The 26,018-nt window shown below is 32.0% G+C and overlaps 1 protein-coding gene across 1 annotated transcript; it reads left to right on the plus strand.

Moving 5' to 3' along the window:
* Positions 1 to 15,860: 15,860 nt before the first annotated feature.
* On the plus strand, positions 15,861 to 20,085 carry LOTGIDRAFT_138404 (hypothetical protein; the record flags this gene model as incomplete). The annotated part of the gene is made up of 5 exons (XM_009048609.1): positions 15,861 to 15,965; positions 17,687 to 17,891; positions 18,299 to 18,451; positions 18,669 to 18,797; positions 19,769 to 20,085. Coding segments are annotated over 5 exons (909 nt in total), but the record flags the coding sequence as incomplete, so codon positions are not given.
* Positions 20,086 to 26,018: the final 5,933 nt, after the last annotated feature.

The raw sequence follows: 26,018 nt of genomic DNA on the forward strand, positions 1-26,018 counted from the left end.
AGAAATCATTAAAGGAGATCAAGCGACGGTTGTCAGCACTTAACATAGTAAACGATGAAATGCGTTAATTAATAGAAAGGGTAATGATCATTAATAATTCTCTGTATTTGAAATGAAGATATAGGACAGATATTGATTTGTTAAATCTCAGCTATTATTGACCTGCTTCTTTTTCAGAAATTTATTACGATTTTCAGAAAAGTTTGACTATAAATTACTATGTTGTTATGGTCCATTTTAAAAGATATCACCTCTAGTTCCCGACGATAACCCACCACAATCTGTTTTCTTGAAATTTTAAAGTTAATAGGGATTCTGAAACGGATTCATTAGAATTAACCAAACAGAATAATTTCAAATGACTTTAACCCGTCTAAGTATCGGCCGGTCTTGCTAGATTCGCCTAAAAGACAAAAAAAAAGAATGATCCATTCAACCGAACAATACAATTTATGACAAAAATGATAAGGTTTCATAATTTTTTACAGTGCTTTGAAAGCAACATCTATCTGTAAATTACCCATCTTCTTGATGGATTCTCATACACGCTTATCGACAAGACAAGATGAATATTTTGAGCTGATATCAATATCAATATATATCATGCAAATCTAACAAAGCAGTGTCGGAAATTATCCTTTCTGTAAGCACACTAAGTTTATCTTGTTTGAACACAGAAACATTAAGTTTGATATCTGTTTAAAAATGATCAACAATATAAACAAACATACATTGACATAAACATAATAAATAATCATGATAATAAACATAACACCCCATTACCATCATCTTGATATTTACTTTGTATTCATGATTTATTAGATGGTCAGTTATCACCCGTCATTATAAAGTTTAATGTACAATATCTCATACTAGTAAGGCTTATCACTGTATAGACAGGTCAAAAACTAAACGTCTTCAAGTCAGATCAGCATGGTTAATTGGTAAATATTTCAATTTAATAGTATTAAGTGGTCTATACTCGTGGATTCGAGATGTGTGCAAGTCGATGTGGGATAAATAAATCACCGATGACGAGATCACATTAATGTATAATTGTATAAACATAGATTATATACCACCTATCAACATCCTGATTTTATCACCATGTAAAAATAGATATTTTATCAATATTTCTACCCTTATTTTCAGAGGTCATTATTCTGTTTCTATTTTAACATTTCGATCTTGATTAAGATGTGCAAGTATATGCACTGCGCCTTGCAAAATTCTTCAAACAGCCAAACTGAAGCAAAAAATGTAGAACATAATATATATACCTTTCAAGGCTAGATATTTAGTACATTATAAGTAGTTATATAAGGCTTTACTTTTAGAACATAATATTGATCAGATAAGACAAGTGTATGGAAAATGCTAGAGCATAAGTGCGTATGTAAGACTTAACATTTAGAACATTATAATGATCCAATAAGGTTAGACTTTTAGAACAGAACGTGTCAAGTGATTAGAACATGATATTGATCAGATAAGACTTTTAGAGCATTATAAGCGATTAGAAAGGACCATTAGAAAATACCCTTAGAACTGTTATATGTATTGAAGACATAGATATATCCACAGAAGTATGCAGGGATAGATATGTTATGAAACATTATAGATACCAGAGATTTTAAACATCACAAGATCAAATTACATTCAAATACCAAATTACTGACATGTTTATTGAACTTGTAAATATTTAACAAAACAGTTTATTTAACTATTAAATACCATTACCAGCAGTAAGTGTTTCTGCTTCCAGATCATGTCCCACAGAGTATATGATTCTCGATTTCACGGGAATAATCCCACTATCTTGTCAATAATTAAATTTCTACGCAAGATATGAAATTTGGTAACTGCTATTAAAACGACTAGATACCAAATCATTCGAAAAACCTTGAGATCCACTCTTACGGGTTTAATGTGTTGGAGTAGTGTTGCCTTAACATTGAAGATGGGATGTGAATCATTGTTTGCAGTAAGAAAAACCTCTGGATACAAGATACAATTGTATCACATTATCAACGATGTATTTCATTAAAATGAACAGTTTAGACACCTCAAATATTTTAACAAGGGCTTACTACTTACTAATTACTACCACCACTACCTCTGAGTTTATCTACAAATAACTTCTCATAATGAAAAATGAGCAGCAGATTTCGAGTGAAAGAAAACAACAAACAACTAATATACACTGATTATTTCTTTCATTTTAACTGGTGATTTGTTACCTTGAAACATGTGTTTAGATTGGAGTTGGTCCAGTAAATAAGCTGCTATATTAGCAGGTTTAAAGATATGCACTGGGTTTAATGCGCTAATGCTCTACGATGTCATTACGATCAATTCGTCATCGCGTTTCGAATTGCCATGTTACCTTGAACTTTTTATTTCTATGACGAATGGCCTGGTTATTAATCCAATAAATCCGTAAAACTAAGTAATTAATTTGATCATTTTTCAATAATTACTTACTTTATTTATTGTCACATATACAGGGATTTTTTTGTATAGTTATGACACCAGGTAAGTTCACTGATGAATAGATACATATTATATATTGAACAAATTTTCGTTCTTTTAAAAGGTAGTATTTCATCAAATGACTCGTTCATAGATAAAACCCTAGACCCCAGGTTGAATAGGAAGCATCAAACTAAGCCACAATTCGACCTTTAAAGGTATGATATATGTACAATAATATATTGCTCTCTTCCATCTTAACTATTTGTAATTAGTTTCTACTAACTTGTTAAAGTTTTAAATACAACCAAACACATAAATTGTTGTTTTCTTATCAGGTAGGCTAGTGTTACCTCAAACTGAGATTTCAAATCAGATTCTAAAAACCAATCAGAGAGTTTGGTCAATTTGATCTTCTTAGGAATGTTCGTTTTAATTTCACAAAACATGATACTTTTAGCTTTGTTGATTGAAAACATCGAATGATATGCCAGAAAAAGGTAGCACGCAAATACATGTGGGATGTTTTTTTCCAGCTATTCCTTCAATATGTTCCTTCTGCCAAAGAACCTTGCCAGCCATATTATTGTCAAAAGACAAAAGTTGCATTGAAACTGTTGAAGCCGGGCTTTCTCAAGTGGTCGAGGCAAAAGTGTAACCAGTTTAACATCTCGTTGAAGCAATGCTGCAAACGATACTGACTAAATCTACCTTTAATCAAATGATTCTTCATTCTAGCCTGTCCAGCTGCAGTATCACAAGTGTTCGAAGATAAGTGTAACTGGTTAAAGCAGTGCTGCTAACGACACTGACTAAATCTGTCTTTAATCAAATGACTCTTCATTCTATGGCATCATTAAGTTGATAGTTTCAACTGTCATTCACAATTCAAACTTCTTCAGATTCACCATATTGAAGAGAGCAAGTGGGATTTGATTGAAATCTCATTTTGTTTGATACGATGACTATCGACTAAAGATGTTATGTTTAACACTATTGGTATTTATTGAACTCTGTCTCTCTCAACAGAATGTGTTTTTAAGTAATCAATCTGTAGCAATAGAAGGAAGATATTAGAAATAAATTGAAGTCTATAGACAGTCAAATTATGTATTACCACAAACTGGTCTTATGTCATCGTTCAGGGCTGAATCTAGCAATTGATGAGATTTTCATTGACTTTAGACGGCTTCTTAAACTGAGTTTCTGTGAGTCTTATTTCGGTTTGAGGAACCGAAATCTTTAATGGCGCTTCAGAAAGCTGTCATTGTCCATCCATAGTCAGGTATCGTTACCTACTCAGTGACAAGATCTATTATGACCAAAATAAAGTACAATAGTTAATCTTAATCTTGCTTGAGGACAATTGCGGCGCCAGCTTCCCGAGCCTGAGAGTACTAACTTTCGAGGTTCGATTCAAAATGCGGCGACTCTATGGAAACGCCCTTGGCCCCCACCGGCGCCGTTATTGCTTAAGGATATGAGCATGGCCATGACATTGCCTGTGCAAACCTGAAAACGACTACACTGCCCGGAGAGTATTTGTAAACCCAATATTCTTTTGAAGCACCTTGTTTCATATACACAGACTGAAAACGTTTATTTAGTTCCTTTGCAGATGTGTTGAGTTGTAAATGTTGTCATTTATACACCAGTTATTGCCACTAGTTGTAGTTTAGATGACGTATGGTAATTAAGCTGTGTCGTTGATGAGTTTTAGTCACGCTCATTTAGTTAAAGAAATAATCTATAATGAACTTTGTTTTGGTGGTAGTTTGTGTTTATTTTCTGAATGTATCATTTTGTATTTTGTTTATTGACAATTGTTGGATATTTATTTATTTACACGTTTTAACTAATGGCTGTAGCAATTTTACAGAAGTTAACAACACGTATCGTACAACATTAATGGCTTTTATTTGTGAATTTATGTCATCTGTACTTCATTGGATGATCACGGTATTCAACAGATATACAAATCGAACGTCTGTACATGTAGAGGTACTGATGCAATGGCAACCAATTGGAATTGTTTTGTACTCAAATCTGAATTGAAATGATTGCAGTGTCGCTTCACGGTAAATAATAAATATACCGATATATACGGTTGGCTTGGAGGAATCTCCGAAAGGGACATCAAGTTAAAAAATTTGTTGAAAATAATGTTCCAGATATGTGAAAATTTCCTTCCTTGCAACTGATAGAGACAACCGTAACAGCAATAACTTCTTGATGATACAAATCAAATTCTGACCAAAAACGCTAAGGGTAGACAGTTGTTTGAGCTTGTTTAAAACTTGATTGATAAACTTAATCCACTATTATTAGTGAGGTCTACAGGCTGTTAGTTTAATATTTAGACGGCTATATGCCTTTAAAGGCACAAAGAGTTGCAATATCAATCATCAGAGAATCCACGTTCCCACCAAGCGAAAAATAAAACAACCATTCGGATCAAAATTTTATGGAGGATGTCCACCATTCGCCGATAAAATCAAACAAGAAACAAACTAATCCGTCATAAATATGATACATCTTCATACAGGACATGCAGCGGAAATTAGGTTTTATAGCAAAATTGTTTCAAACATCAAACTAAATACAGCGTGAAAATTAATCTGTTAGACGAGGAATTTTGAAAATTAACTAAGACTGTTTTTCCAGACTGACTAATTAGCTGTTGGTATCCGGAATGTATCTATAGGTCGATACATGTCATAGAAAATATTTTATACTCAATATGATTGATTATATACAAACGGTAAAAATTTATCATTTTAGCTGTTTATTGATTGTTGTAAAATGTTATTGTTACCTAATTATATAATTATTAGTAAAATGTAATTGTTAGCAAAATGTAATTGTTACTGAATTGTAATTGTTACCAAAATGTAATTGTTACTAAAATATAATTGTTAGTTTATTGTTTGTTATAAAGGTAATTGTTACTAAAATGTAATTGTTACTAAAAATGTAATTGTTAGTTTATTGTTTGTTATAAAGGTAATAGTTACTAAAATGTAATTATTAGTAAAATGTAATTGTTAGTTTATTGTTTGTTATAAAGGTAATAGTTACTAAAATGTAATTGTTACTAAAATATAATTGTTAGTTTATTGTTTGTTATAAAGGTAATAGTTACTAAAATGTAATTGTTACTAAAAATGTAATTGTTAGTTTATTGTTTGTTATAAAGGTAATAGTTACTAAAATGTAATTGTTACTAAAAATATAATTGTTAGTTTATTGTTTGTTATAAAGGTAATAGTTACTAAAATGTAATTGTTACTAAAAATGTAATTGTTAGTTTATTGTTTGTTATAAAGGTAATAGTTACTAAAATGTAATTGTTACTAAAAATATAATTGTTAGTTTATTGTTTGTTATAAAGGTAATAGTTACTAAAATGTAATTGTTACTAAAAATGTAATTGTTAGTTTATTGTTTGTTATAAAGGTAATAGTTACTAAAATGTAATTGTTACTAAAAATGTAATTGTTAGTTTATTGTTTGTTATAAAGGTAATTGTTACTTAAATGTAATTGTTACTAAAATGCAATTGTTACTATAGAATTTAATTGTTACTAGAATTTAATTGTTACTAGAATTTAGTTGTTACTAAAAATGTAATTGTTACTAAAATGTCATTGTAACTAATAATGAAATTGTAACTTATATGTAATTGGTACTAAAATGTCATTGTAACTAATAATGAAATTGTAACTTATATGTAATTGTTACTAAAATGCCATTGTAACTAATAATGAAATTGTAACTTATATGTAATTGTTACTAAAATGTCATTGTAACTAATAATGAAATTGTAACTTATATGTAATTGTTACTAAAATGTCATTGTAACTAATAATGAAATTGTAACTTATATGTAATTGTTACTAAAATGCCATTGTAACTAATAATGAAATTGTAACTTATATGTAATTGTTACTAAAATGTCATTGTAACTAATAATGAAATTGTAACTTATATGTAATTGTTACTAAAATGTCATTGTAACTAATAATGAAATTGTAACTTATATGTAATTGTTACTAAAATGTTAATGTTAGTAGCTTTTACTGTAATTGTTGGTAAAATATAATTCGTTACTTAAATGTAATTGTTACTATAATATTCATAAAGTGTAATTGTTACTTGTATGTATTTTTTACTTAAATGTAATTAATTACTCAAATGTAATTATTACTCAAATGTGATTGTTACTATTGGTGAATGAGCGAAATATGAACAATGAAAGCAGCAAAAAAAAAACATTAGCAGTAATATGAAAGTTTACCAACCAATAGCAAATTCCCAGGAATAAGGATGATAAATTGACAAACCCAGTCGAGTGTTGCATCAGGTGTTCCGGAAGTGATCATGTCCCTTCTTGGTTTTATAATGGAACTTAAATCTCAATCTTTTTTAACTCAGTGTAAATGATCTTGCATTCATCTTGGAAAGTTTCCATTAATAATTTTGTCATTGGCAACGGAGGACAATTTAAATGAAAGGTGAGAACAGATAAAAGAGTCAGTGTCTATTATAGACTATCTATCTATATTAATTATAGACCATACTAATTAGACTACACGTCAGTATATCTATGATATTATAATGAAGTTATGGTATGATAATAGACTAGTTTGAAAGAATCAGAATTATTTATATAGTTACACATAAATATCATTATTTACTGAGTATTATTATTATAATTTACTGTGGAATTCAAATGATTAAAACAGATGTATTTAAAGGAAGACAGTCTAGATTTATTTTATTTTTAGAAACTTTAATTTTTTAGCTTCACAAGAAATCTGAAATAGTACTTTCTAAAAAATATCGAAGAAAACAAATTTTAAGTCGAAAATTGTGGCATTCGATTTTTTCATCAGAAGGGACACTTTTCACTCTGGTACTTGGAAAGGTTAGATCGACTTATTTGACTTTAGCCGTCGTAGTTGTTTTACAGACCTAGTTCCATAGTCAAAAACGAAGAACATATTAATGAACGGCAAGAATTTTTGATTAAACAATATCAATTTAAAAAAAACCACTAGCTCAAAATTTAGAATCTTAAGACAACGCTTCTGAATTTGCAATATGTATGTTAGCACTGTACCCAAGTCGTCTGCCCTGTTGATGTGAAAGTTTAGTCAAGGTTATCAAGTTAATAATAAACTATAAGTAATATTATAATACAATCTAGAGTATAAATGCGACCTTAGTTCTAACTGACAATAAACTACAAGATAAGATAAATGAATAGAAAGAATAAAATACTTCTCTCTGTCTTGACTCTAATTTGTTTCTGATAAAACTGAAGGGTTATAAATATTTAGAAACCAGAAACGATTTGGCATAACATATTTATCATGTACGTAGATTGATCCAGAGATCTACGGTACCAGTACTCCATTTAGCAATTGTTGTTGGGCATCGAAAACTTACCTTCACTTTCTATTTTGTTGATCAATCTGTCATCCTAAAAACGCACATATGCCTATATCCATGTTCGTGCTTTTTCTGAAATTGAAGCCCATTATGTATTATATGTATCAATCCATGTAGGTGATCATGTGTTTTTTCTTCTAAACGCTAAGCCATCCTCTAGGGTTATCTAAATATTAGTGGCGAAACTCCAACAGTGGGTGCCCGTGGGTTCAGACCCCTCTCTTGAATATTTGTTAATAAATCACCCGAGACCCCTCTGTTTATGAAAGATTTTCGGTCAGTAGTTAATGCTATTTCACTTATTTATAATATATTGCTGGTTGCTTACTTTGGTAAAAAATAAATAGGTACTGGGGTTAGGGCCCGTAGACTTGGTTCTATCAGTTCATTTGGAAGGTGAACCAATACGGATCATTGCATTTAGCCTTTGGTATCTGACGAACTTTATCGAACGGTAAAATTGTCAAGACAAAAAAAATCAAAAGTCCTCTATAACCTCAAATAAACTGCACCAAGACGTGAAATATAAAAGGAATATAATGTAATATGATGGTGTATGATAATTTATTGGTAGGAAGAAAGAGATTATAAGATCATATGTTGAATGACTAATCTGATTTATACCACTATTATTACAATCACTGTAGACAGTGAACGCATTTTAAAAGTCTCCTCAATCTACCACTGATTCAATTAGCAGGAAGACTAAGAAGGAAATCTACCTCATAAACTTAATCAATATACACAAGATGTAATGTTCAATGTAACTATATGCAATGATCCGAAAACCATTGGAACTTCTCTCTTTTCCTGGCTGCCTTTTATCAATATTCTTGAAGCACACGATACTTCTCAGTGAAAGGGAAGCAGTGGTGCGAAAAGGCGAAGATGAGACGCATGAAAAGGCGAATAAAAGAAATTAGTGTGAGTGTAGAAAACGTCAGTCATCACTCAATACTCTGATTCAATATGATAGACTTATAAATGTTAGATTACTCCAATTTCTACTGCTTAAATATCAATCTTTTTCTTCTTAATAAAACATTATTTCTTCTTATCTCTTGTCGTTTAATATTACACAATACTTTCAATAATTCCTAATTTACTCTCTAAACTTCTATAATTAGATTTAGTCACTCAGGATTTCTATGATTGAACGCCAACATTCGTGCATGTGAAACGGTAGTGATATTAAAAGTCTGTTGGTCTTTTTAATAGTGATAACAGAGGTAATCTTCGAGAGAAACAGTGCGCCGTGAAAGTTACATCAGCGCTCAGTATTACGAAGATTGCCAAATGCCTCCACACCTGTCTTTACAAGAAAATGGAAGAAAATCAACTAATCAAAAGCCTTAAATATACATAGTAACGATGTGAAATTTCAGTTACGATGTTTCAGACTATAATAACAGACAATGACAAAGAAAGGAAAGAACAGCTTGTGGGCAACCACAAAAAAGTATTTTCAGATTTTTGCAATAAAGGCTTTTTCTCATCTCAAAGCGTTTCATTATGAAATAAACCCAAATGACTCAAACTATGAAATGAATCAATTGTGTTCATATTTACTTTACAAATCGATTTCAAATTCTTATTTTTTTCATAGTTTTCAAATAAAATGGGCGTCACCATGAAATTTATTTTTATATATTAATATTAGTGACAAAATTGAAGACGATTGTTATTTGCCAGAGATGATTAAATAATGTTAGTTTCGTGTCAAAATAAAAAATGTGACGGATATAGCCGAATTGTGTACACATCCAACATTCATTTCATTTGTTAAAGTTAAAGAAAGATTAAATTTGGAGTGGGATAGGTAATATTCACATATAAAAAGAGTTGCGACGACGTTCTCGAGTAGTTACAATATTTATTATACAAGCCCTTTCACGATAAAAGTCTTTACGTGTTTCAGTAGGCCACGCCAAGAAAAAGCGTTAAAATCGTTTTGATCTCATTCACTAGCATTGAATACCCTCTACTTTGTGCTATGAAGTCAGATCGAAATTAAGTACATTATTGGAAATGTAGAAATTGCTCGGCTTTCTTCGCCAATATTAATCAATGTAATACAAGATATAGCAATATCTAGGGGTTAAAGGTGACATGATATAACTTTAGAACTAGTTTATATTAGGTACCAAACCACGCGCTTTAACACTTTACACGAATAATTTATTCAATAAAAATGATTAATTACGTTATTAAATATATTTCGTCTATTAACCTCGCTTGAACCTTCAATACCTCGTTATTTTCACCTCCATTATAACTCTACTACTTCAGATGCACAGTTACATTTCAGTATTTGTATATCAAATAAATGGAGTTTTACGTCCTATTTTTCTGAACTGGGCCAATGATGTCAATAAGGGAACATTTGCCAAGGCAGAGTGGTAATATTCTACTTCCTTTCTATATTAAATTATACAGGTATCTTTTTCTGCACAGTCTGAAACACAGCCCCTTCGACTACATTAATCAAAATAAGGAAACCGGGTTGAATAATCAAAAAGTATATCTCGACGTCTGTCGGGGTCGTAGCTGGATCTTCATGTAACCCAGCATACATCCAACTCACTGAGTCAATACAGGCTCCAAAAGTACTAGAAAATAAAAATATGGTACCATCTCAAGTCAGCAATTGATGGTGATGACGGTGATTTTTTCTTTCAAATTTTTAAAACTCCGACAAGAACCGTATTAATCTGTATTACAAGGCCTTCAAGAGTCATCTCACAAGAACATTTACAGTGATAGTTTTATAGAGTCATAACTACAAGAGAAGAATTAGTACATTATCAATGCTAGTTAGAAACATAGCGTGCTAAATGATTTCATCTTTCAATCATAAAATCAATGACCCTCGGGGTCACTTCCAACCTTCTATCAGTATTGAAATAGCTTCATATAACTGACAGCCTACCACCGACCCTTTCAATATTCAACGTCGTTTGACGAGCGACTAAATTTCAGCCTCGAGCTTTCTTCTTAATCGTCTATTATCCAGCTTGTCTTTTTATGACTTTTAATTTGTTAAGCAATATTGAGAGCTGTAGATAATGTCCAATTACCTACATTCACTATATTCACCAGTGTCTTAGAATCGAGGGGACAATTGACAGCTACCGTATTTATCTCACAAATAATTCACATGGCTGATCATTCAACTGTTGATTTGTCTCATTTAGTTAATTTATTATATGGTTTTCATGTTTAACGAGACAAAATTTAATAGTCAAGTTAAAAACATCAATAAACTCGCTTCTAAATAGATGTTATTGCTCTTGGTTCGATTAATCAATTACACACAGTTTTCATTACACAAAAGCCGGAAATCCTCATTATAACTCTTCTTTATAAATAGTCTGCATTTTTTTTTTTTTTTTTTTTTGCTGTTTTGATTTCTTTAGTGTGCATTTAGAAAGAAAGAACTATATTTTACAAGGATACCGTACCGAATGTGCTATAGAACCTCACGTGTATAGTTAAAAGATATTTGGGTACATCCGGGTCTGATTAAAAACATAACACGCTCAGTCCACGTTAATTTTATGTGGAATGACGAGTAATTGAAACTATAGAGACTAAACTTATTTTGTGCTGATTACTACTTTGACTACCTAAAATAAACATCGACTTTTCGTGTGTTTGAATCGGACCCGGGGGTTCATATCTTTTTTAGACTTCGACCTTCTTCTTGAAAAACTATTAATTTGTAGTGTTGAACGCAGATTCAAAATTTGGCGAAAGGTCCAATAACAACTTTCCAAATTGATCTTTGGTATCGCCTGAGTTTCTGATACGTGAGTCGATGTATTTTGATTGTTTCCGAGAAAGTATATCGAATAATTGCATATATATTACAACTTAGGACATTCAGTCATTATGATAGCCTATTCTTTCACTAATAAAATGTCATAAGAAATTAAGTCGGGCTTGAACTCGCCAAGCATTGCAAGACGGAAAATCCATAGCTAGACTATTTCTATGCGTAAAAATGACACTGACTGTTGGTCAGTCGGTATTTTGACCTTCTGAAAAAGTTCCAAGTCAAAATATTCTTCTTTTGCCTCTATCAGTTGCTCAGATGATGAAGTTCGGAACATTGTGTAGCAAGCAAATTAATGATTTTGTTAATAAGAACTTTCTTGATGTCAACTTATGCAGAGCTCCTAGTTTTGATAGAAAGGAAAACCCATCTTTAACTCGAGAGAGATTGTGATTCTATCAACATAAAACAATAAAGAAAATAAAAAAATTACAATTGATTAAAAGGAAGGCGGAATTAATCTATAAAAGTTGCACGGTTAGAATCAAACCTACTTTACTCAATGTTTCAAGTTTAATGAAACGTAAGACTCACTAATTGTGGGCTGTCACAGTAATCAAGAGCTCAGAAGTGGAATACAGCACGAATCTGCACCCAGATCAGTGTTGAGACCGTAGTGCGAGGTTTTAATTACGTATAGTGTTAGACTCTGATTTTTGCTGATCTCCGTATCTTGATGAAATCCATATTTAAGTATATCGCTAGCCTTGTGGAGATTGGAAGGTGTTTAGTATCGGAGAAAAAGTTTTGATTAAACCTACTTCCGATAGTGTTAGATTATTAAAGGCGTTCAATCCAGTAATTAAGTGGTCTCTATTCATATTGATTCACAATTTACATCCAGACATAATTTAAGAATAGGTGTTGAAAAGACAGAAATACAGATTGAGGTGAAGGCGTATATATGAGAATTAGAAAGGTACAAATGTGTGCTGAATATATCCTTCTAAAACACACAATGTCACTCCAATGTAGGGTCTATTAACTCAATGTGTCTCTTTTCTCAGAAACAAATTGCTCTAGATAGTTAATAGTACTGAACCGTAGGGAAACTAGTTATTATTACAGTGAAATCACATGATCATATTCCTTTAAACATAATCCATCTGAATTCCACCTAAATGGTTTTATTTAAAGATCTTGCATTTAATTACTCCCGAGTATTATAGCTTTTATTATTTAGTTGATTAGGTTTGGAGACTGGTGAGAAATATAGGTGGATTATCAGAATTATAAACCCATTTTTATGATACCATCATAAATAACAAATACTGTAAAATATCTGGAAATATTTAATGCTAGAGATTCTACAATAACGGTTGAATGGACAAACCGAGCATTGGATAGTCTGCTATGAAATGAATAGGGAAAGTTATAGCTCATATTCGATCGAATGCGACGTCATTTTTAATATGTTGTAATTTTAATGCATCTTAGTCGAATCCGTCAGTGGCTCAACTATCATAGGGACGGATTGTGCCAAGTGCACCTGTCCCCATCCGTAAGGGGGCCCAACCCCAGTAAATAAATGTAGGGGGGCGGGGGAGGTGTTCACTCATCTAGTATGATGGAAATATTGCAGGTATAAAAAAGGTAGATGGAGTTCTCTATGAGGTACATAACTTACCCATTATACACTTGAATGTATTTGAAGGCCAATGTTATGCTGAACTGAAACGCTTTCAATTATTTTTGGTGTCTAGCCATCAGATAAGATTTGTTAATTGATCATCAGGCATATTTTCTAGCGAGTCTCAAAAGAGCCCGAGAATTCTTACCGAGAACAAGGTCGACCTGTATGAACAATGGGCGTTGATTTGAGAGTTTTTCGAATTGTTTCTCATTTTGAACAAATCTAATTTCAACTTCACTCTATTGCAACTGTATGTGTAAAATCGTTGTATTTCTTTGATAAAGAGATTTCAAATGGATAATAAATTGAATAGAACCTGAATAACTCAAGTAGATGAAGGTACTCGAGGTCTTGGGTGAGTGGCTCTTCAGTGGGTAGGTTTCGCTACATTTTAACTGTAAAGAATAGGAGAAATGAAGTAAAGGTATATAAAAACGAGGGTAAAGTAGCTGAGAGTGGAAGAAGGGTAGTTTGACTTCATTCTAGTCACTGTTTCAATAATGACTAGGTTGTGATTGGGGCTTCATTATTTTGTAGTGAAGGGTAGAAGGAGGTGATTTAATGGTCGGCAATTAATGCTGACTTGATTCATTGTTTGATAAAGATTGACCAATAAAACTGAGTCAGAAACCAGACAAATTAAAGCCCAACTTTACTTGGAAGTATAACTGACCACTAAATGACCATTGTGATTAACGAATATTTAGTTGGATTCGTTATCGACTGGACATTATAGAAACTTCACACTGATTGTACAAGATGAGATTTCCTGCTTCCCTATTTAATTAGTTTGCTTAATCAATTAATCAATAATTAATATGAAAGAATTTGTGTCATTAATCTTGTCAAAAGTTGTGAAAAATACACTTGAAACAACAGAACAATATGTACGCTGCAAACATGATTTTACTTCGAAAGTTTGACAATTTTACTACAAGAAGGCCTATGGAAGAAAGAAAACTGTTACACAATAAACCATGCCGTCACAACAGATAAATACAACCAGCACATACATCAGTTAAGAGGCAACACAATAAACCTAGCCACCATTACCAGTGACGTGTGGCTACGCAAACAACCATGTCGTTATTTCAGTAGTTGTATCAGATAAAACAAATTATGTTGCTACATAAACCTATCCGTTAGAACACAGAATAGATTATAGATAAACTTAGTCGTTACAACACTGAATAGGTTATACAATACACCTAACCATTACAACAGATGCGAATTTGTATAATACACCTAGTTATTTCACCAGAAAGATACACTGTAAATCCAGCTGTTACATAGGATAGAAGGCTATATAGTCAACTGAAAAGTGATAGAAGATGTTACACAATAAACCATTACAACAGATAGGAATTTGAATAAGAACCTAATTTTTACAACAGATAGAATTTACACAGTCAACCTAGCAGTTCCACGATGAAATAAATTACACACGAAACATTGTCTTTGTAAGATTTATTTTTGTTTTTGTGTGGTTATGCAAAAAATCTAAATGTTACAGCTAATATGAGGCTACAAAAAGTTATGTTCTTTAACAGACCTGTGATAACATCATAATTCTATGAAAAGGTTACAATTCGTCATATTTTCATAAATCTGGAAATACATTGTTAATAAATAGTAATAGAGATATAGTTATTGTGAATATATACTGTCTACAGTCATTACTATAGACGATCTTATCAACCAGTGGGAATCCAGTTCAATACAGATTTTCTCCTATTTGCATGCTGATATCCTTCTTTCTTCATTTTCTGGTATGTTGATGGAGAAAAGTGATAGAGCGTTTCTGACACTTGAACAATGAAACATCCGTGATTGAATCTATCTGAGCTATGTTATAATCTAAGATAGACAATGCGATAATGTCAAATGTTACCAAATAACAGTAAAAGATGAATGTAAGATAGGCAATGATATATATCTATCATTTAAAAACCATTCTTTAAAAACTTACTCCCGATTGTTTATCACTAACCCCTTTGTCGCTTACTCCTTTTTTGAACAAAAAATTTCATTTTTTATACGATAGCCACTGGATGTATTTTGAATTCAAAGGTCAATCGGTTTTGAGAGAGTTTTGAAATAGTGTCTCTATTTTATCGCTTAATTGAATGAAATCAAACTTAGTTAAACATTATCAATAGCTCCAGAGAGCATAAATTAAGGGTTACGGGCATTTAATATCAAACAAGGCTACATTTTAATAAATAAGTAGACTAGAAAAAGTGCAAAATTTTTCATTTTTTGTAACGAATAAATAGGAATACAAAAATACCTGCATTCCCGCAAGGACGAAACACACAAGCTACAAATCTGTACAATTCAACTTTTATCTATACTAGACTTTGTCTTATCATATAACTAACTGGATTACTTCCCTTTTAAAATTAAAATATAAACACATTATTCTATATAGTCTTATCAATTGATTCATTTATATTTTCAGCACTGGGAGAATTAAAACCAAAGTTTAACCAGACACCAGAACACGTGACAGTAACGGCGGGAAATAAAGCTATATTACCATGTACGGTGGAATTCCTAGGAGACCATACAGTAAGTTAAATTAGACGCCATCTTGGAATCTCTCGAGTCCCAAATGTCAATATCTGAAAACTTCCGTTTGGCTAAAAGTCAATTTAAACTAAGCAATTTATATCAGATTGATGAATTTCTATATAATAACTATTATAATTTTCTATAATTTATAAGTAAAATCGTACCGGGTGGAATGTTGAAACTCTGTTTTGGATGCTTTATGATAGATTTCATTGTTCATTGTTTAGTGGTTAAAGGGGTTATAAAGAGTAATGTGTTTTATATATACTAGTATTAGGAACAATTGATATACATATATGTGCACGATTTCAATTTTCAACCAGAAGTCTGTGGTTCTTGCAATTCCATTCAAACAAAGCGTTTTATAACGTCCCTATAGCAAAGTTCCCTTTATTTTATAAGCAGCTTCAACGTAATTGAGGTCTTTGTTACAGCTTCGTTAAAACAGATTAACGTTTAGCAAAATTCTTTTTACAAACAAAAAGCATACTGTAGTTTGAACTTTGAAATGTTTTATATAAACGTATTGAAAAAAACAAAGACAACACAAAGCGTAAAATCTAAATTATCTGGGACTTTTATATTCAATAGTTCCAACTTTCTCGCCCCTTAAGTGAATTATCGAGTGATTCAAAGAAAAAACAATAAAGTTGTAGGAAATTATAAAAACAAAATAATGAGTCTATTTGTAACAAGCAATTTTCCGGTAGAATTTTAGTGGTTTTAAAAAAATAGTACCACCTGCTCTCTCTATCACGACTCCTTCTAATCAATTTTAAACGTGTTTTTCAGAACACATTCCGAGATCTAGAGCACTATATTATACTGTATAGTTTCGATATATATCTAATGAAACCCAGAATATACTAGCTACTATATTTAAACTCTTGTTAAGTTTGTTCTTTCTGCTTGACAACACTCTGTCAAGTTTGGCAATGTAAATAAATAGACCTAGGTCTGTTTCTAGATGACTAAATTGACAGCATCAGTCAACAACTCTACAATCAATGTCAGGCTTGTCCATGGAAAAAGTCCCTGCTATTTCAATTTATGGCAGATGCGTTCTGAGTGTGGAAATTTTGATAACATTTGGATTTTAGAATTAATCTTCCAGTCTCGCTCCATTGTCGTAAATATGGCTCGAAATAGAATCAATTGTAGAACTATCAATTAGATTATTATTCTTTTTTTTTTTTAAAAAAAAGGGGGGGGGGGACCAGCCAGCTTCATAAAAACCGTTGTTGTGACTCAATCATTTATCCCGATGTTTAAATTATATATGAATTTTTGTGAATATTGTGAATTCAATGTAGGTGTTTCCAGTAATGTTATAGTCCATGTTAAATGATTGATTTAGTTTAAGGAAAACTTAAAAAAGAACAGCCAGGTTTATCTATTTTTTTTTCACCATTGGCTTTATTTTCAATTCTTCAAGACGACTATGATGTTAATCTGTGGGTTGGGAAGACTAGAGTATTGGTCATATTTCCATCTGTTATCATAAGCATTGCGTTTTAAACTATAAATACAGTGTGCAATAGGAAGGATTTTGCCAACTCTTAAGATTGTGAAATGTAGTTTATGTCCATGAACCAATAATTATATTAGAATACGTTGCTATTCTCAGATTATTTACCTATAAAACGTCTGAAGGTGAAGACAATGAATGATGATATTGCATGTTGTTTACTATAATTGTAATTTTATTATGTCTATAGGTGATATGGTCCAATCCTAGAAAGACATTAATAAGTCATGCTGATAGACGGATGTTAGATGACCACAGAATAAGTGTAGAAAGACCATATATCAAAGAATGGAATCTCCATATTCGCGATGTTCGTCATAATGATAGTGGTACATATAAATGTGAAATAAACACAGATCCTATACAAGCTAAACTAGTTACCCTATCGGTATTAGGTAAGTCTTTAAATCTCAAAAGTCTGCGAAAAACATTGATACTCACCATAATTGTAACAATGAAATTTGCCAACTAAAAAACCCCTAAAATCCAGAATGATACTAGAAATGTAGTATTAGTAGTATTTTTTTATGTTTCACAACAAAGAAACACTTTACAAGGATAACAACTTCACGAGGATCCGGTTTACCGGCTTGTTCTAGGACAAATCTCTTGACATTTCCTTGATTATTTATACTTATTCGCATCTTGGTCGACCAGGATAGTGAAGATTTTTACACGCTAACCGAGATTAGAACACACGACCACTAAGTCAAATAGCTAAGCAAGACTGCTAAATTTATTCCATTCGCAGAACATTTTTGTTTCTAAAATTGTTTGTATTTCTAATCTAATTATATTTCAGTACCCCCAATGATAATCAGTCGATATTCATCAGATTTAGTTGTCAAAGAAGAAGGTGAAACGGCAGAGTTAATTTGTAATGTAACAGGCATTCCAGCACCTAATGTAACTTGGTATAAACGTAATTACCGCCAGGGCAAGAACCATCGTGAGCGTAAGTAAACCTAACAAAGATTTAAGATTCGTTATTGACTCTTCGTCTTATTTTGGGGAACCCATATGAGAACCAGTGACCCAGTGACGACTTATCCCAATGCTCATTACAGCATCTATACAAAGTTCAAATTTCATGATTCCCGGACTTCAAAAACGGTTATTGGCAATTACATGTATTATAATCGTGTAGATTAATTTCTCGCCTTTTCTTCCAGAGATTGGTTTGGAAGGAGGTATATTATTAATACATAATGTATCAAGATTTTGTGATGATATTTATGACTGTTTTGTTGATAATGGTGTGTCACCAGCAGTTAGTAAAGCCATTAGAGTGGAGGTTCAATGTAAGAATAATTTTCAATTTACATTATTAGTTATCTATATTACATTATTTTACACATATTCTCAATTAACAACCTTATGCTAATTTCCAATCATGAACTTTTGTACACGCAACATATGTCTGTAGCTCAACAAATGGCAAAATATGGAGGTAATATCGCAATTACTCGGTGTGTCTGCACGTCAATTCGTCCACGTCAACTTGTGAAGGCTATAGAACATACATTCTTGATCCGATATTGTTTTTGTATATTGACAAATCTCCAAAGATTTATATGTTCATGGTGTTTTTTAAATATACTTGAGTCATTACCAGACTGTCCATGTTAAAACATGTGGTTTACAGGGAAAGTTTAAAGAAAGGTTACTGCTGTAAAGTCGTCTGTTGGGCGACCTCCAGTTTCGGAATAGACCTAACATAAATTTGAACAATATCAAGAAGCTATATTGTGTGGACATAATTACATACGTCACTAGACTTACAGTTTCATAATCATTTATTAAGAATGATTTTCGATATAGATTACTAGTATTCCGGACAAAAATATGGATTTTTATGATATTTTAGTAGGAATTGATTTAATAAGCTGATGTTTGTAAAGAAACGGTGCCCAGTTTATTGGTTATCTGGTCTTTTATCCGCCTAGTTAAATGTCACAATCCATGTTAGCGATAAAACAAGTTGATTCTCCAAACGCCACCAGAAATTCATTAAGATTCAAGCCAATATAATTTCATCTGGAGGGCATATTAGATTTTGTTGTCACACAAAGAACACGTTAAATCTAAGTGTAACTAAGCATCATTGACAGGACCTAAAATATCAGGAATAATAAAGACACAAACAAGATGAAGAGATATCAAAGATAACCGTCATGTTATTAAAGCTAACCAACTAGAAGATTGTAATACAAAATAAACACTAACCAGTCTCATTCTAACAATTTCTTGTATGCCTATTGATTCCTTTCAGATGCTCCGGAGGTAATATTGACAAATAGACGAATCGGCCAAAGACGAGGAAAAGAAACTATTTTAGAGTGTACTATTTATGCTCATCCTCAAAGTATTACTGTATGGAAACGAAATGGACAGAAAATTAGTCAGAAAGGTGATAAATATTCAATAGAGGCCTATGAAGATCAAGAAAATAGAATGGTGACGCTAAGTTTACGTATTATGGATTTAGATGATAATGATTTTGGTGCGTATACTTGTGAAGGCAGTAATCCATTAGGTCGTGATTCAGAAGATATGATATTATATGGTACGTATCCTGCTGTTTATTAAAGAATGTTAAAACCCAAAATACCATAGTAAACGCACAATAATATCTTCCTACGAACCATGGTACATCGGTAAATCGATACTGAGAGTGTAAAAAGGGTTAAGCTCATTCCTCATTTTTTGATCTATAGAGAAAAAACATATTTGACAAATCCAACAGCTGGATGTGCAATTGAGTTCTTGCTCTTAACATTTTGGCGTATTTACATAAGTGTTATATAGAAATATTAAAGCAGAACCTAAAATACATGTTGTTACAAATGTCAGAAGAACCTTGCATGTCCCAATAACGGTGTGAAGGAGTAAAATTTCATATTTTTTCAGCGATTGAACCAGAACCGACCACGCCATCAACAACAACGTTAGGTTATGGACAGCAGTATGAAGTTGATGTTGAAATAGAAGGTGGATGGAAGTCTGAGGGCGGTATTTCCAGACAAAATAATTATAACAACAATAATAACGGTGCAGGGTGGATGGAAAGTGGTGGATGGGAGAAGAGTAGAATGAAACCAACCCCTGGTCATGTCCAGCCAACAAAAGAAAGACAACGTCCAGTTGGAGGAGTTTATCCCGGTAAAATATTCTTCAGTTACTTAACGCTAAAGACTGATAACCGATTGTTCAAATGTTGCCTTATTATTTCAACTATTAATCGCATTGGCACTCATTTTAGTATCAATTTTTCAAACCTTAGGGTTTTTTCTCATTTTTTTTTTTCATTGATTATTGCATTTTGACGTGTTACTGATGGACTATACATTGTCTTTCTAGAGGTTTAAGATGTGTCCTTTAAGGTTTTTTGTTTAAATTATAATATATATTTTTTTGAATATTCCAAGAGAAATAATCTGAAATATGTGTTTAAAAGCATATCAACCTTTCGTTTTTCTTTCAGATAAAAATCCCTCAAGAACTATAGCAAGTCCCGGCAGTGGCTATTCGTCGTTCCAGATTAATCTAAATTTAATAATAAGTCTGCTGATATTAACTGTATCGTATCACTATACCATTTGAGCTGTGGCATTATTTTGTGAGGTATGGCAGTGATTTTTGTAAATAGAAAGTTGTGATATGATCCGATGTTCAGAAGAATTTCCATTTAGATTTCTGAAAGTTGGTTGGAACTCTATAAAGGTTGATAATCCACATGTGCTTGATGCCAACTTTAAAATCTTCCATATTTCTTAATCCAGGGTAAATAATTTGCGGTGCCAATATGAATATAGTCGAGCAAAATATTTTTGCACGTTCCGGACCAATTCAAAACATAAACAGGAGTAGTCCACTTTATTTTGAGGTAGTATAAGTAGTAATAGACGGAATTAGTCAATTTCAATTTCTCTCTATTCTACCTAATAATAAAGTGGATTGATCATGTTTACGAGCGTATGTTTTGAATTGGGTTCTGATGTGGTAAAGTATCTTTGCTGAACTATAAAACGAACGACAATTTTGTAAATAAGACACAAAAGATAGATAAAACCAAACTGAACTCGTGATGATTTTTTAGCATACGTCATGTCATGTCTTCGTGTAAAAAATGTAAAAAAAATGGACCAAATTTAAATCCAAAGGCTTCATTTTATGTTATCATTTTATATCATTAATACATATTGGTTTTCATGAAATAAAGAGATCCAGTGCCCTCATATTAGCCCTTCAACAATCTATCTTTATCTTTATCTTAATATAATTCATCATAATTCATAAATAATCAAAAATATTATTTAAATATAGATTGCAATAATCTGAAAAATCGTTATAACATTCAGAACTGTTGTATGTTATGATTCTGTGTTTCATATCAAATTGATTTTTATATCATTCGAATTGTTAAACCATACATACATAGAGTTGAGAGTTCTTGGACTTTCTCATACAATGAAAAAAATTGTTAGGCCTATTCAAAAATTAATATGAATTTAATATATTCCACCGAGCAACGATCTCGTTTGTTTGAAGGTTTTGTGTTTTACTATTTTAAAGATTTCATTGTACAGTATTTGTTATTATAATTTTACTATTGCGCATTTTGTAAATAATTGATTTCAAGGTTTTCTGTGAATTTCTTGCATCTTTCAAAGTGGTAAAATGAATTTCGAATCTCTGATTTTCGCTGTAACAAAAGGAAATTTGGCTGTGATCATGTCCCGGAGTTTATATTTCAATATATCACTTGGTCAACTACTTTGGCTATATCTTAAATATTTCTTAGATTTGTTGAAGACCATTTGCAAAGATGTAAAACCATTTTAAGAATTCCTTTACACAATCATCATGACATAATATAAATAAATAATATTAGATGTATATATATATTGCTCAATGTGATCTGCTTCTGTTACTCATTAATTTATATTGCACTTATATGGTGGCTAATTTAGGACGTTGTAAAGCGCATGGAGAATGTTCAGAGATGGGCGGAAAAGTTAAATCAAATACATAGGTCATTTTATGACGTTGAAAGGTGGGCTGTAGTTTATTTTCTCGCCGAAATATGATGTGCTCTAGACATGGGAGAATTGTATTTATAAAGATAGGCCTCTATAGCGCTCGATCACACCATCTTGAGAAAACTTCAAATGTGTCCTAACTAAGCCACCATACACTTCATTACAATAACTGTGAATTTTGAACTAAAACTATTCTCTTTTTGAAAGTTAAGAAGAACACATTTCAAAACTAATATTTGATACTAAAGTCAAGCAAATAAAGTAAATTTCAAAAATCAGGTCGTAAAAATTGTGTAGAACCAAAATCACGAAACGAAACATCCAGGTCTTCGTTCCTACAGATGAAGAATTAATATGATATGGAATATTGACCTTGTTTATAAAATGTATGTATATTGTGAATCATATACTGATAATTTATATAAAATAATGTTCTGTAATTTGTATGATAATGTTTTATGTATGTGATAATGTTATTTATAGACGTGACGTCATGTTATTGATGGCTGAATACATTGTTGAGTGTAATAAATAAATTTAAACATCAAAAGTATTATTTTGAATAAAAGTAGATTTTGAAATATCACTACTTATGCCTCTGAAGCACACGAGCTGTTATGAAATGTTTACAACATCACTCACTAGCAACATAAATCGTTTTTATTTACTATTTTTTCTTTGAGGAGGAAGGGGGGGGGGGGGGGTCATAACTTATCTGCAGTTGGCAATCATGTCTTAAGCTGAAATAAATAGTGTGTCCAATTGGTAAAAAATGTAATTTCTTCAAAACAATTTCACTAAGATTCTTCTTGCATTTTGCGTTTTTGGTATGATCAACGTCTTTTTCCACACCAGCATTATTATGCCTCTTGCTCCAGATTGGATTTTTTTTTAACTACATTGATAACATGTCATCCCATTTAACAAAATAGCAACCTTCAATCTCCTTTTGTCTGCCCATAACCGGAATATCAACACTGAGCTATCATTGGTTCAAAAATATCACTATCCAATCGTCTATTAGTATCAATCTACTGAGTCGAAATTCATCTCGAATGACACTGATTGGCGATAATTAATCTAATCATACGATACAATCTGAACCTTAAAGTTTCAGAATTACTCGTATCTAACTCGAGAAAAACCATCAATTTTGTGACAATTTTTATTGCTTTGGAAATTGATATCTTGGGGTCATTTTAGGGTGTGAATTATGTGTTTATTTTCAAATTTGTGGAAGTTGGAACCTTTTAGTTTGGGATTCATGAGCTAAAATTCTGCAACAGCCTTACCAGTTTCGTAAAAGTCGTCATTTGTACCAACAATTGCGTAAAGTTACAATTGTCTCGATCAACTGGGCTACATCTTGGATTTTAAATAGTTGTAATCTTAATCATCCAGACTAAAATTCACCACAAAGTTTCGTTTTCGCAAGTTGATTATTTGTTCACCCTTTTAGGCTTATAGAAACGGGAATCCATCAATAAGTCAAGCCTGTTTGTGAACTGGTTCGCTCGTTTCTAAAATTTCAGAACCCTGCATTGCCGCGGCTGCGACTTCGCAAAATTCTGTATTAGTAATACAAGCAACTTCGGGTTTTTAAAATTGTTTAAATTTTGCAGCTACAAAGGTCAATACTTATGCTACGTGAGCTTTGATAATGGATGTGGATGTCATGCATGAAATGAGTCACCACCTTCTTCTCTTTCGATGACGTGCAAAACCACAAGATGTATGGAGGTATAATGTTGCCAAAATTATTCAATCTGTTCTTAAGCTTCGACACACTGAATAATTAAAGCTTCGATACACTGAATAATTTTGGCAACTCTATACATCTATAAAGAAATAGCTTCAGCAAAGTCGCCCATAGATGAGGTCCAATTAAATGGGCCGTTCAATAACTGTAAAAGATAGTTTCGTGGTAGAATTAACTTTCTGAAATTTAGGCAACGGTCATTACTGAAGTGAAACATTACTCAAACTAGTCTTAAATAATAAAAATAAATATGGAAGTACACGATAGAGAGAAATTACGTGTTAAGTCATTAATCACTCTGTCTGCTCTTTTGACTTGAAATCTATTGATACGATAAAAGTCATGATATACAAATAGCTGGAAATCACAATACCTTTACTTCATTAACTTTCTTCTTCTATTCATCGTCAAGTCTTTCCGTCATCTGGGGTATGTCTGCCATCAACAAGATCTGTCATCTTTATTGTAACTTTAATATATGATTGACTAATTTTGGATTGAAGGATGATATATTAAAAGCTATTTTCAGAATATTAATAGATTTCATCATAGACAATCTTCGTTCGATTAATGCATAATTAATTATGGTCAATGACTTGCAGCAATAGACTGATTAAATCACAAAATATAAATCTTGGCATATGTAAAATGGAATCATGGAGTGAGATTTCATCAATTTGCAAAAGCTGGACTCTCAGGACGGAGCTTACAGAATGAGAACCATTTTTCTTGTATGCCAAGGCAAAATGCAAAGTGGTAGTAGAGGATTAAAATTGCACGCAAATGAACTATATTTGTCATTGTCTTTGCCTGGCACTGTCTTTAGATGAAAGATTAACAAACGTGTTCAATTGTTCATCCAGATGACCTTCTGAGATACCACAGTCAGCATCAAAAGTCAAGGAAATAGGAAACATTCCACAAGATCTGAGAATAAGAAACCACAGCTTCAAAGGATTCGCGTGTTTTAAAGTCATTACACAATCGTTATTATACTTGTCACAAATCAGTTTGCATTAAATACCTCATATATTAACTACAAATGAATTGACATTTTCCTTCAACACAAATCTCGGTTATGCATATTCATGACTTGTTATTGATATAAAGCCTTGTTAGACAAACGGCATGAAAATTCCCTGTCAATTTAGCTGTAAATAGCACTTAACGGTGAAGCTAATCATATAGTGAGAGGAGAAATTCCAAGCCACTGCGACCGTTAATTTAATTGACTGAAAGCTTAAAGTTAGCCAATGATCCATTTCCTCTGTAAACTGGGCTCTATTAGACGACCGATAGAAGATATACTCCAGAGAATCGGCAATCGGATCTTTTATATTCAATCAATATGTTTCATATTTCCCCCTATCTATCTTTTATACGACGGTGAATTTACACCAATTTGGACCTGTCATTATGATTTGTCTTAATAAAGTGATTTCTAACATTAGATGTGAATCACTTGTCAATATGTTATGTGCTAAAAGAGTTTTTCACACTCTCTACCATTAAACACCACGATCAGCTCCCACATCGTCTCTATTCTAATGGTTTATTGTGTTATTACTGGACACCTTTTCTAATCTTATACCGAAACCGTCACATACTGAAACACTATCTAATTTTTTTTATAATTAACTACATAGTAACACTCAACGATCTGAAATTAATAGGAATGGGCAGAAGTCATTTGGAAGATTTAAAATGCACTAATGTAAACA

The sequence above is a fragment of the Lottia gigantea genome, assembly GCF_000327385.1.
Source record: "Lottia gigantea unplaced genomic scaffold LOTGIsca_125, whole genome shotgun sequence".
In the NCBI taxonomy this organism is placed as follows: domain Eukaryota; kingdom Metazoa; phylum Mollusca; class Gastropoda; family Lottiidae; genus Lottia; species Lottia gigantea.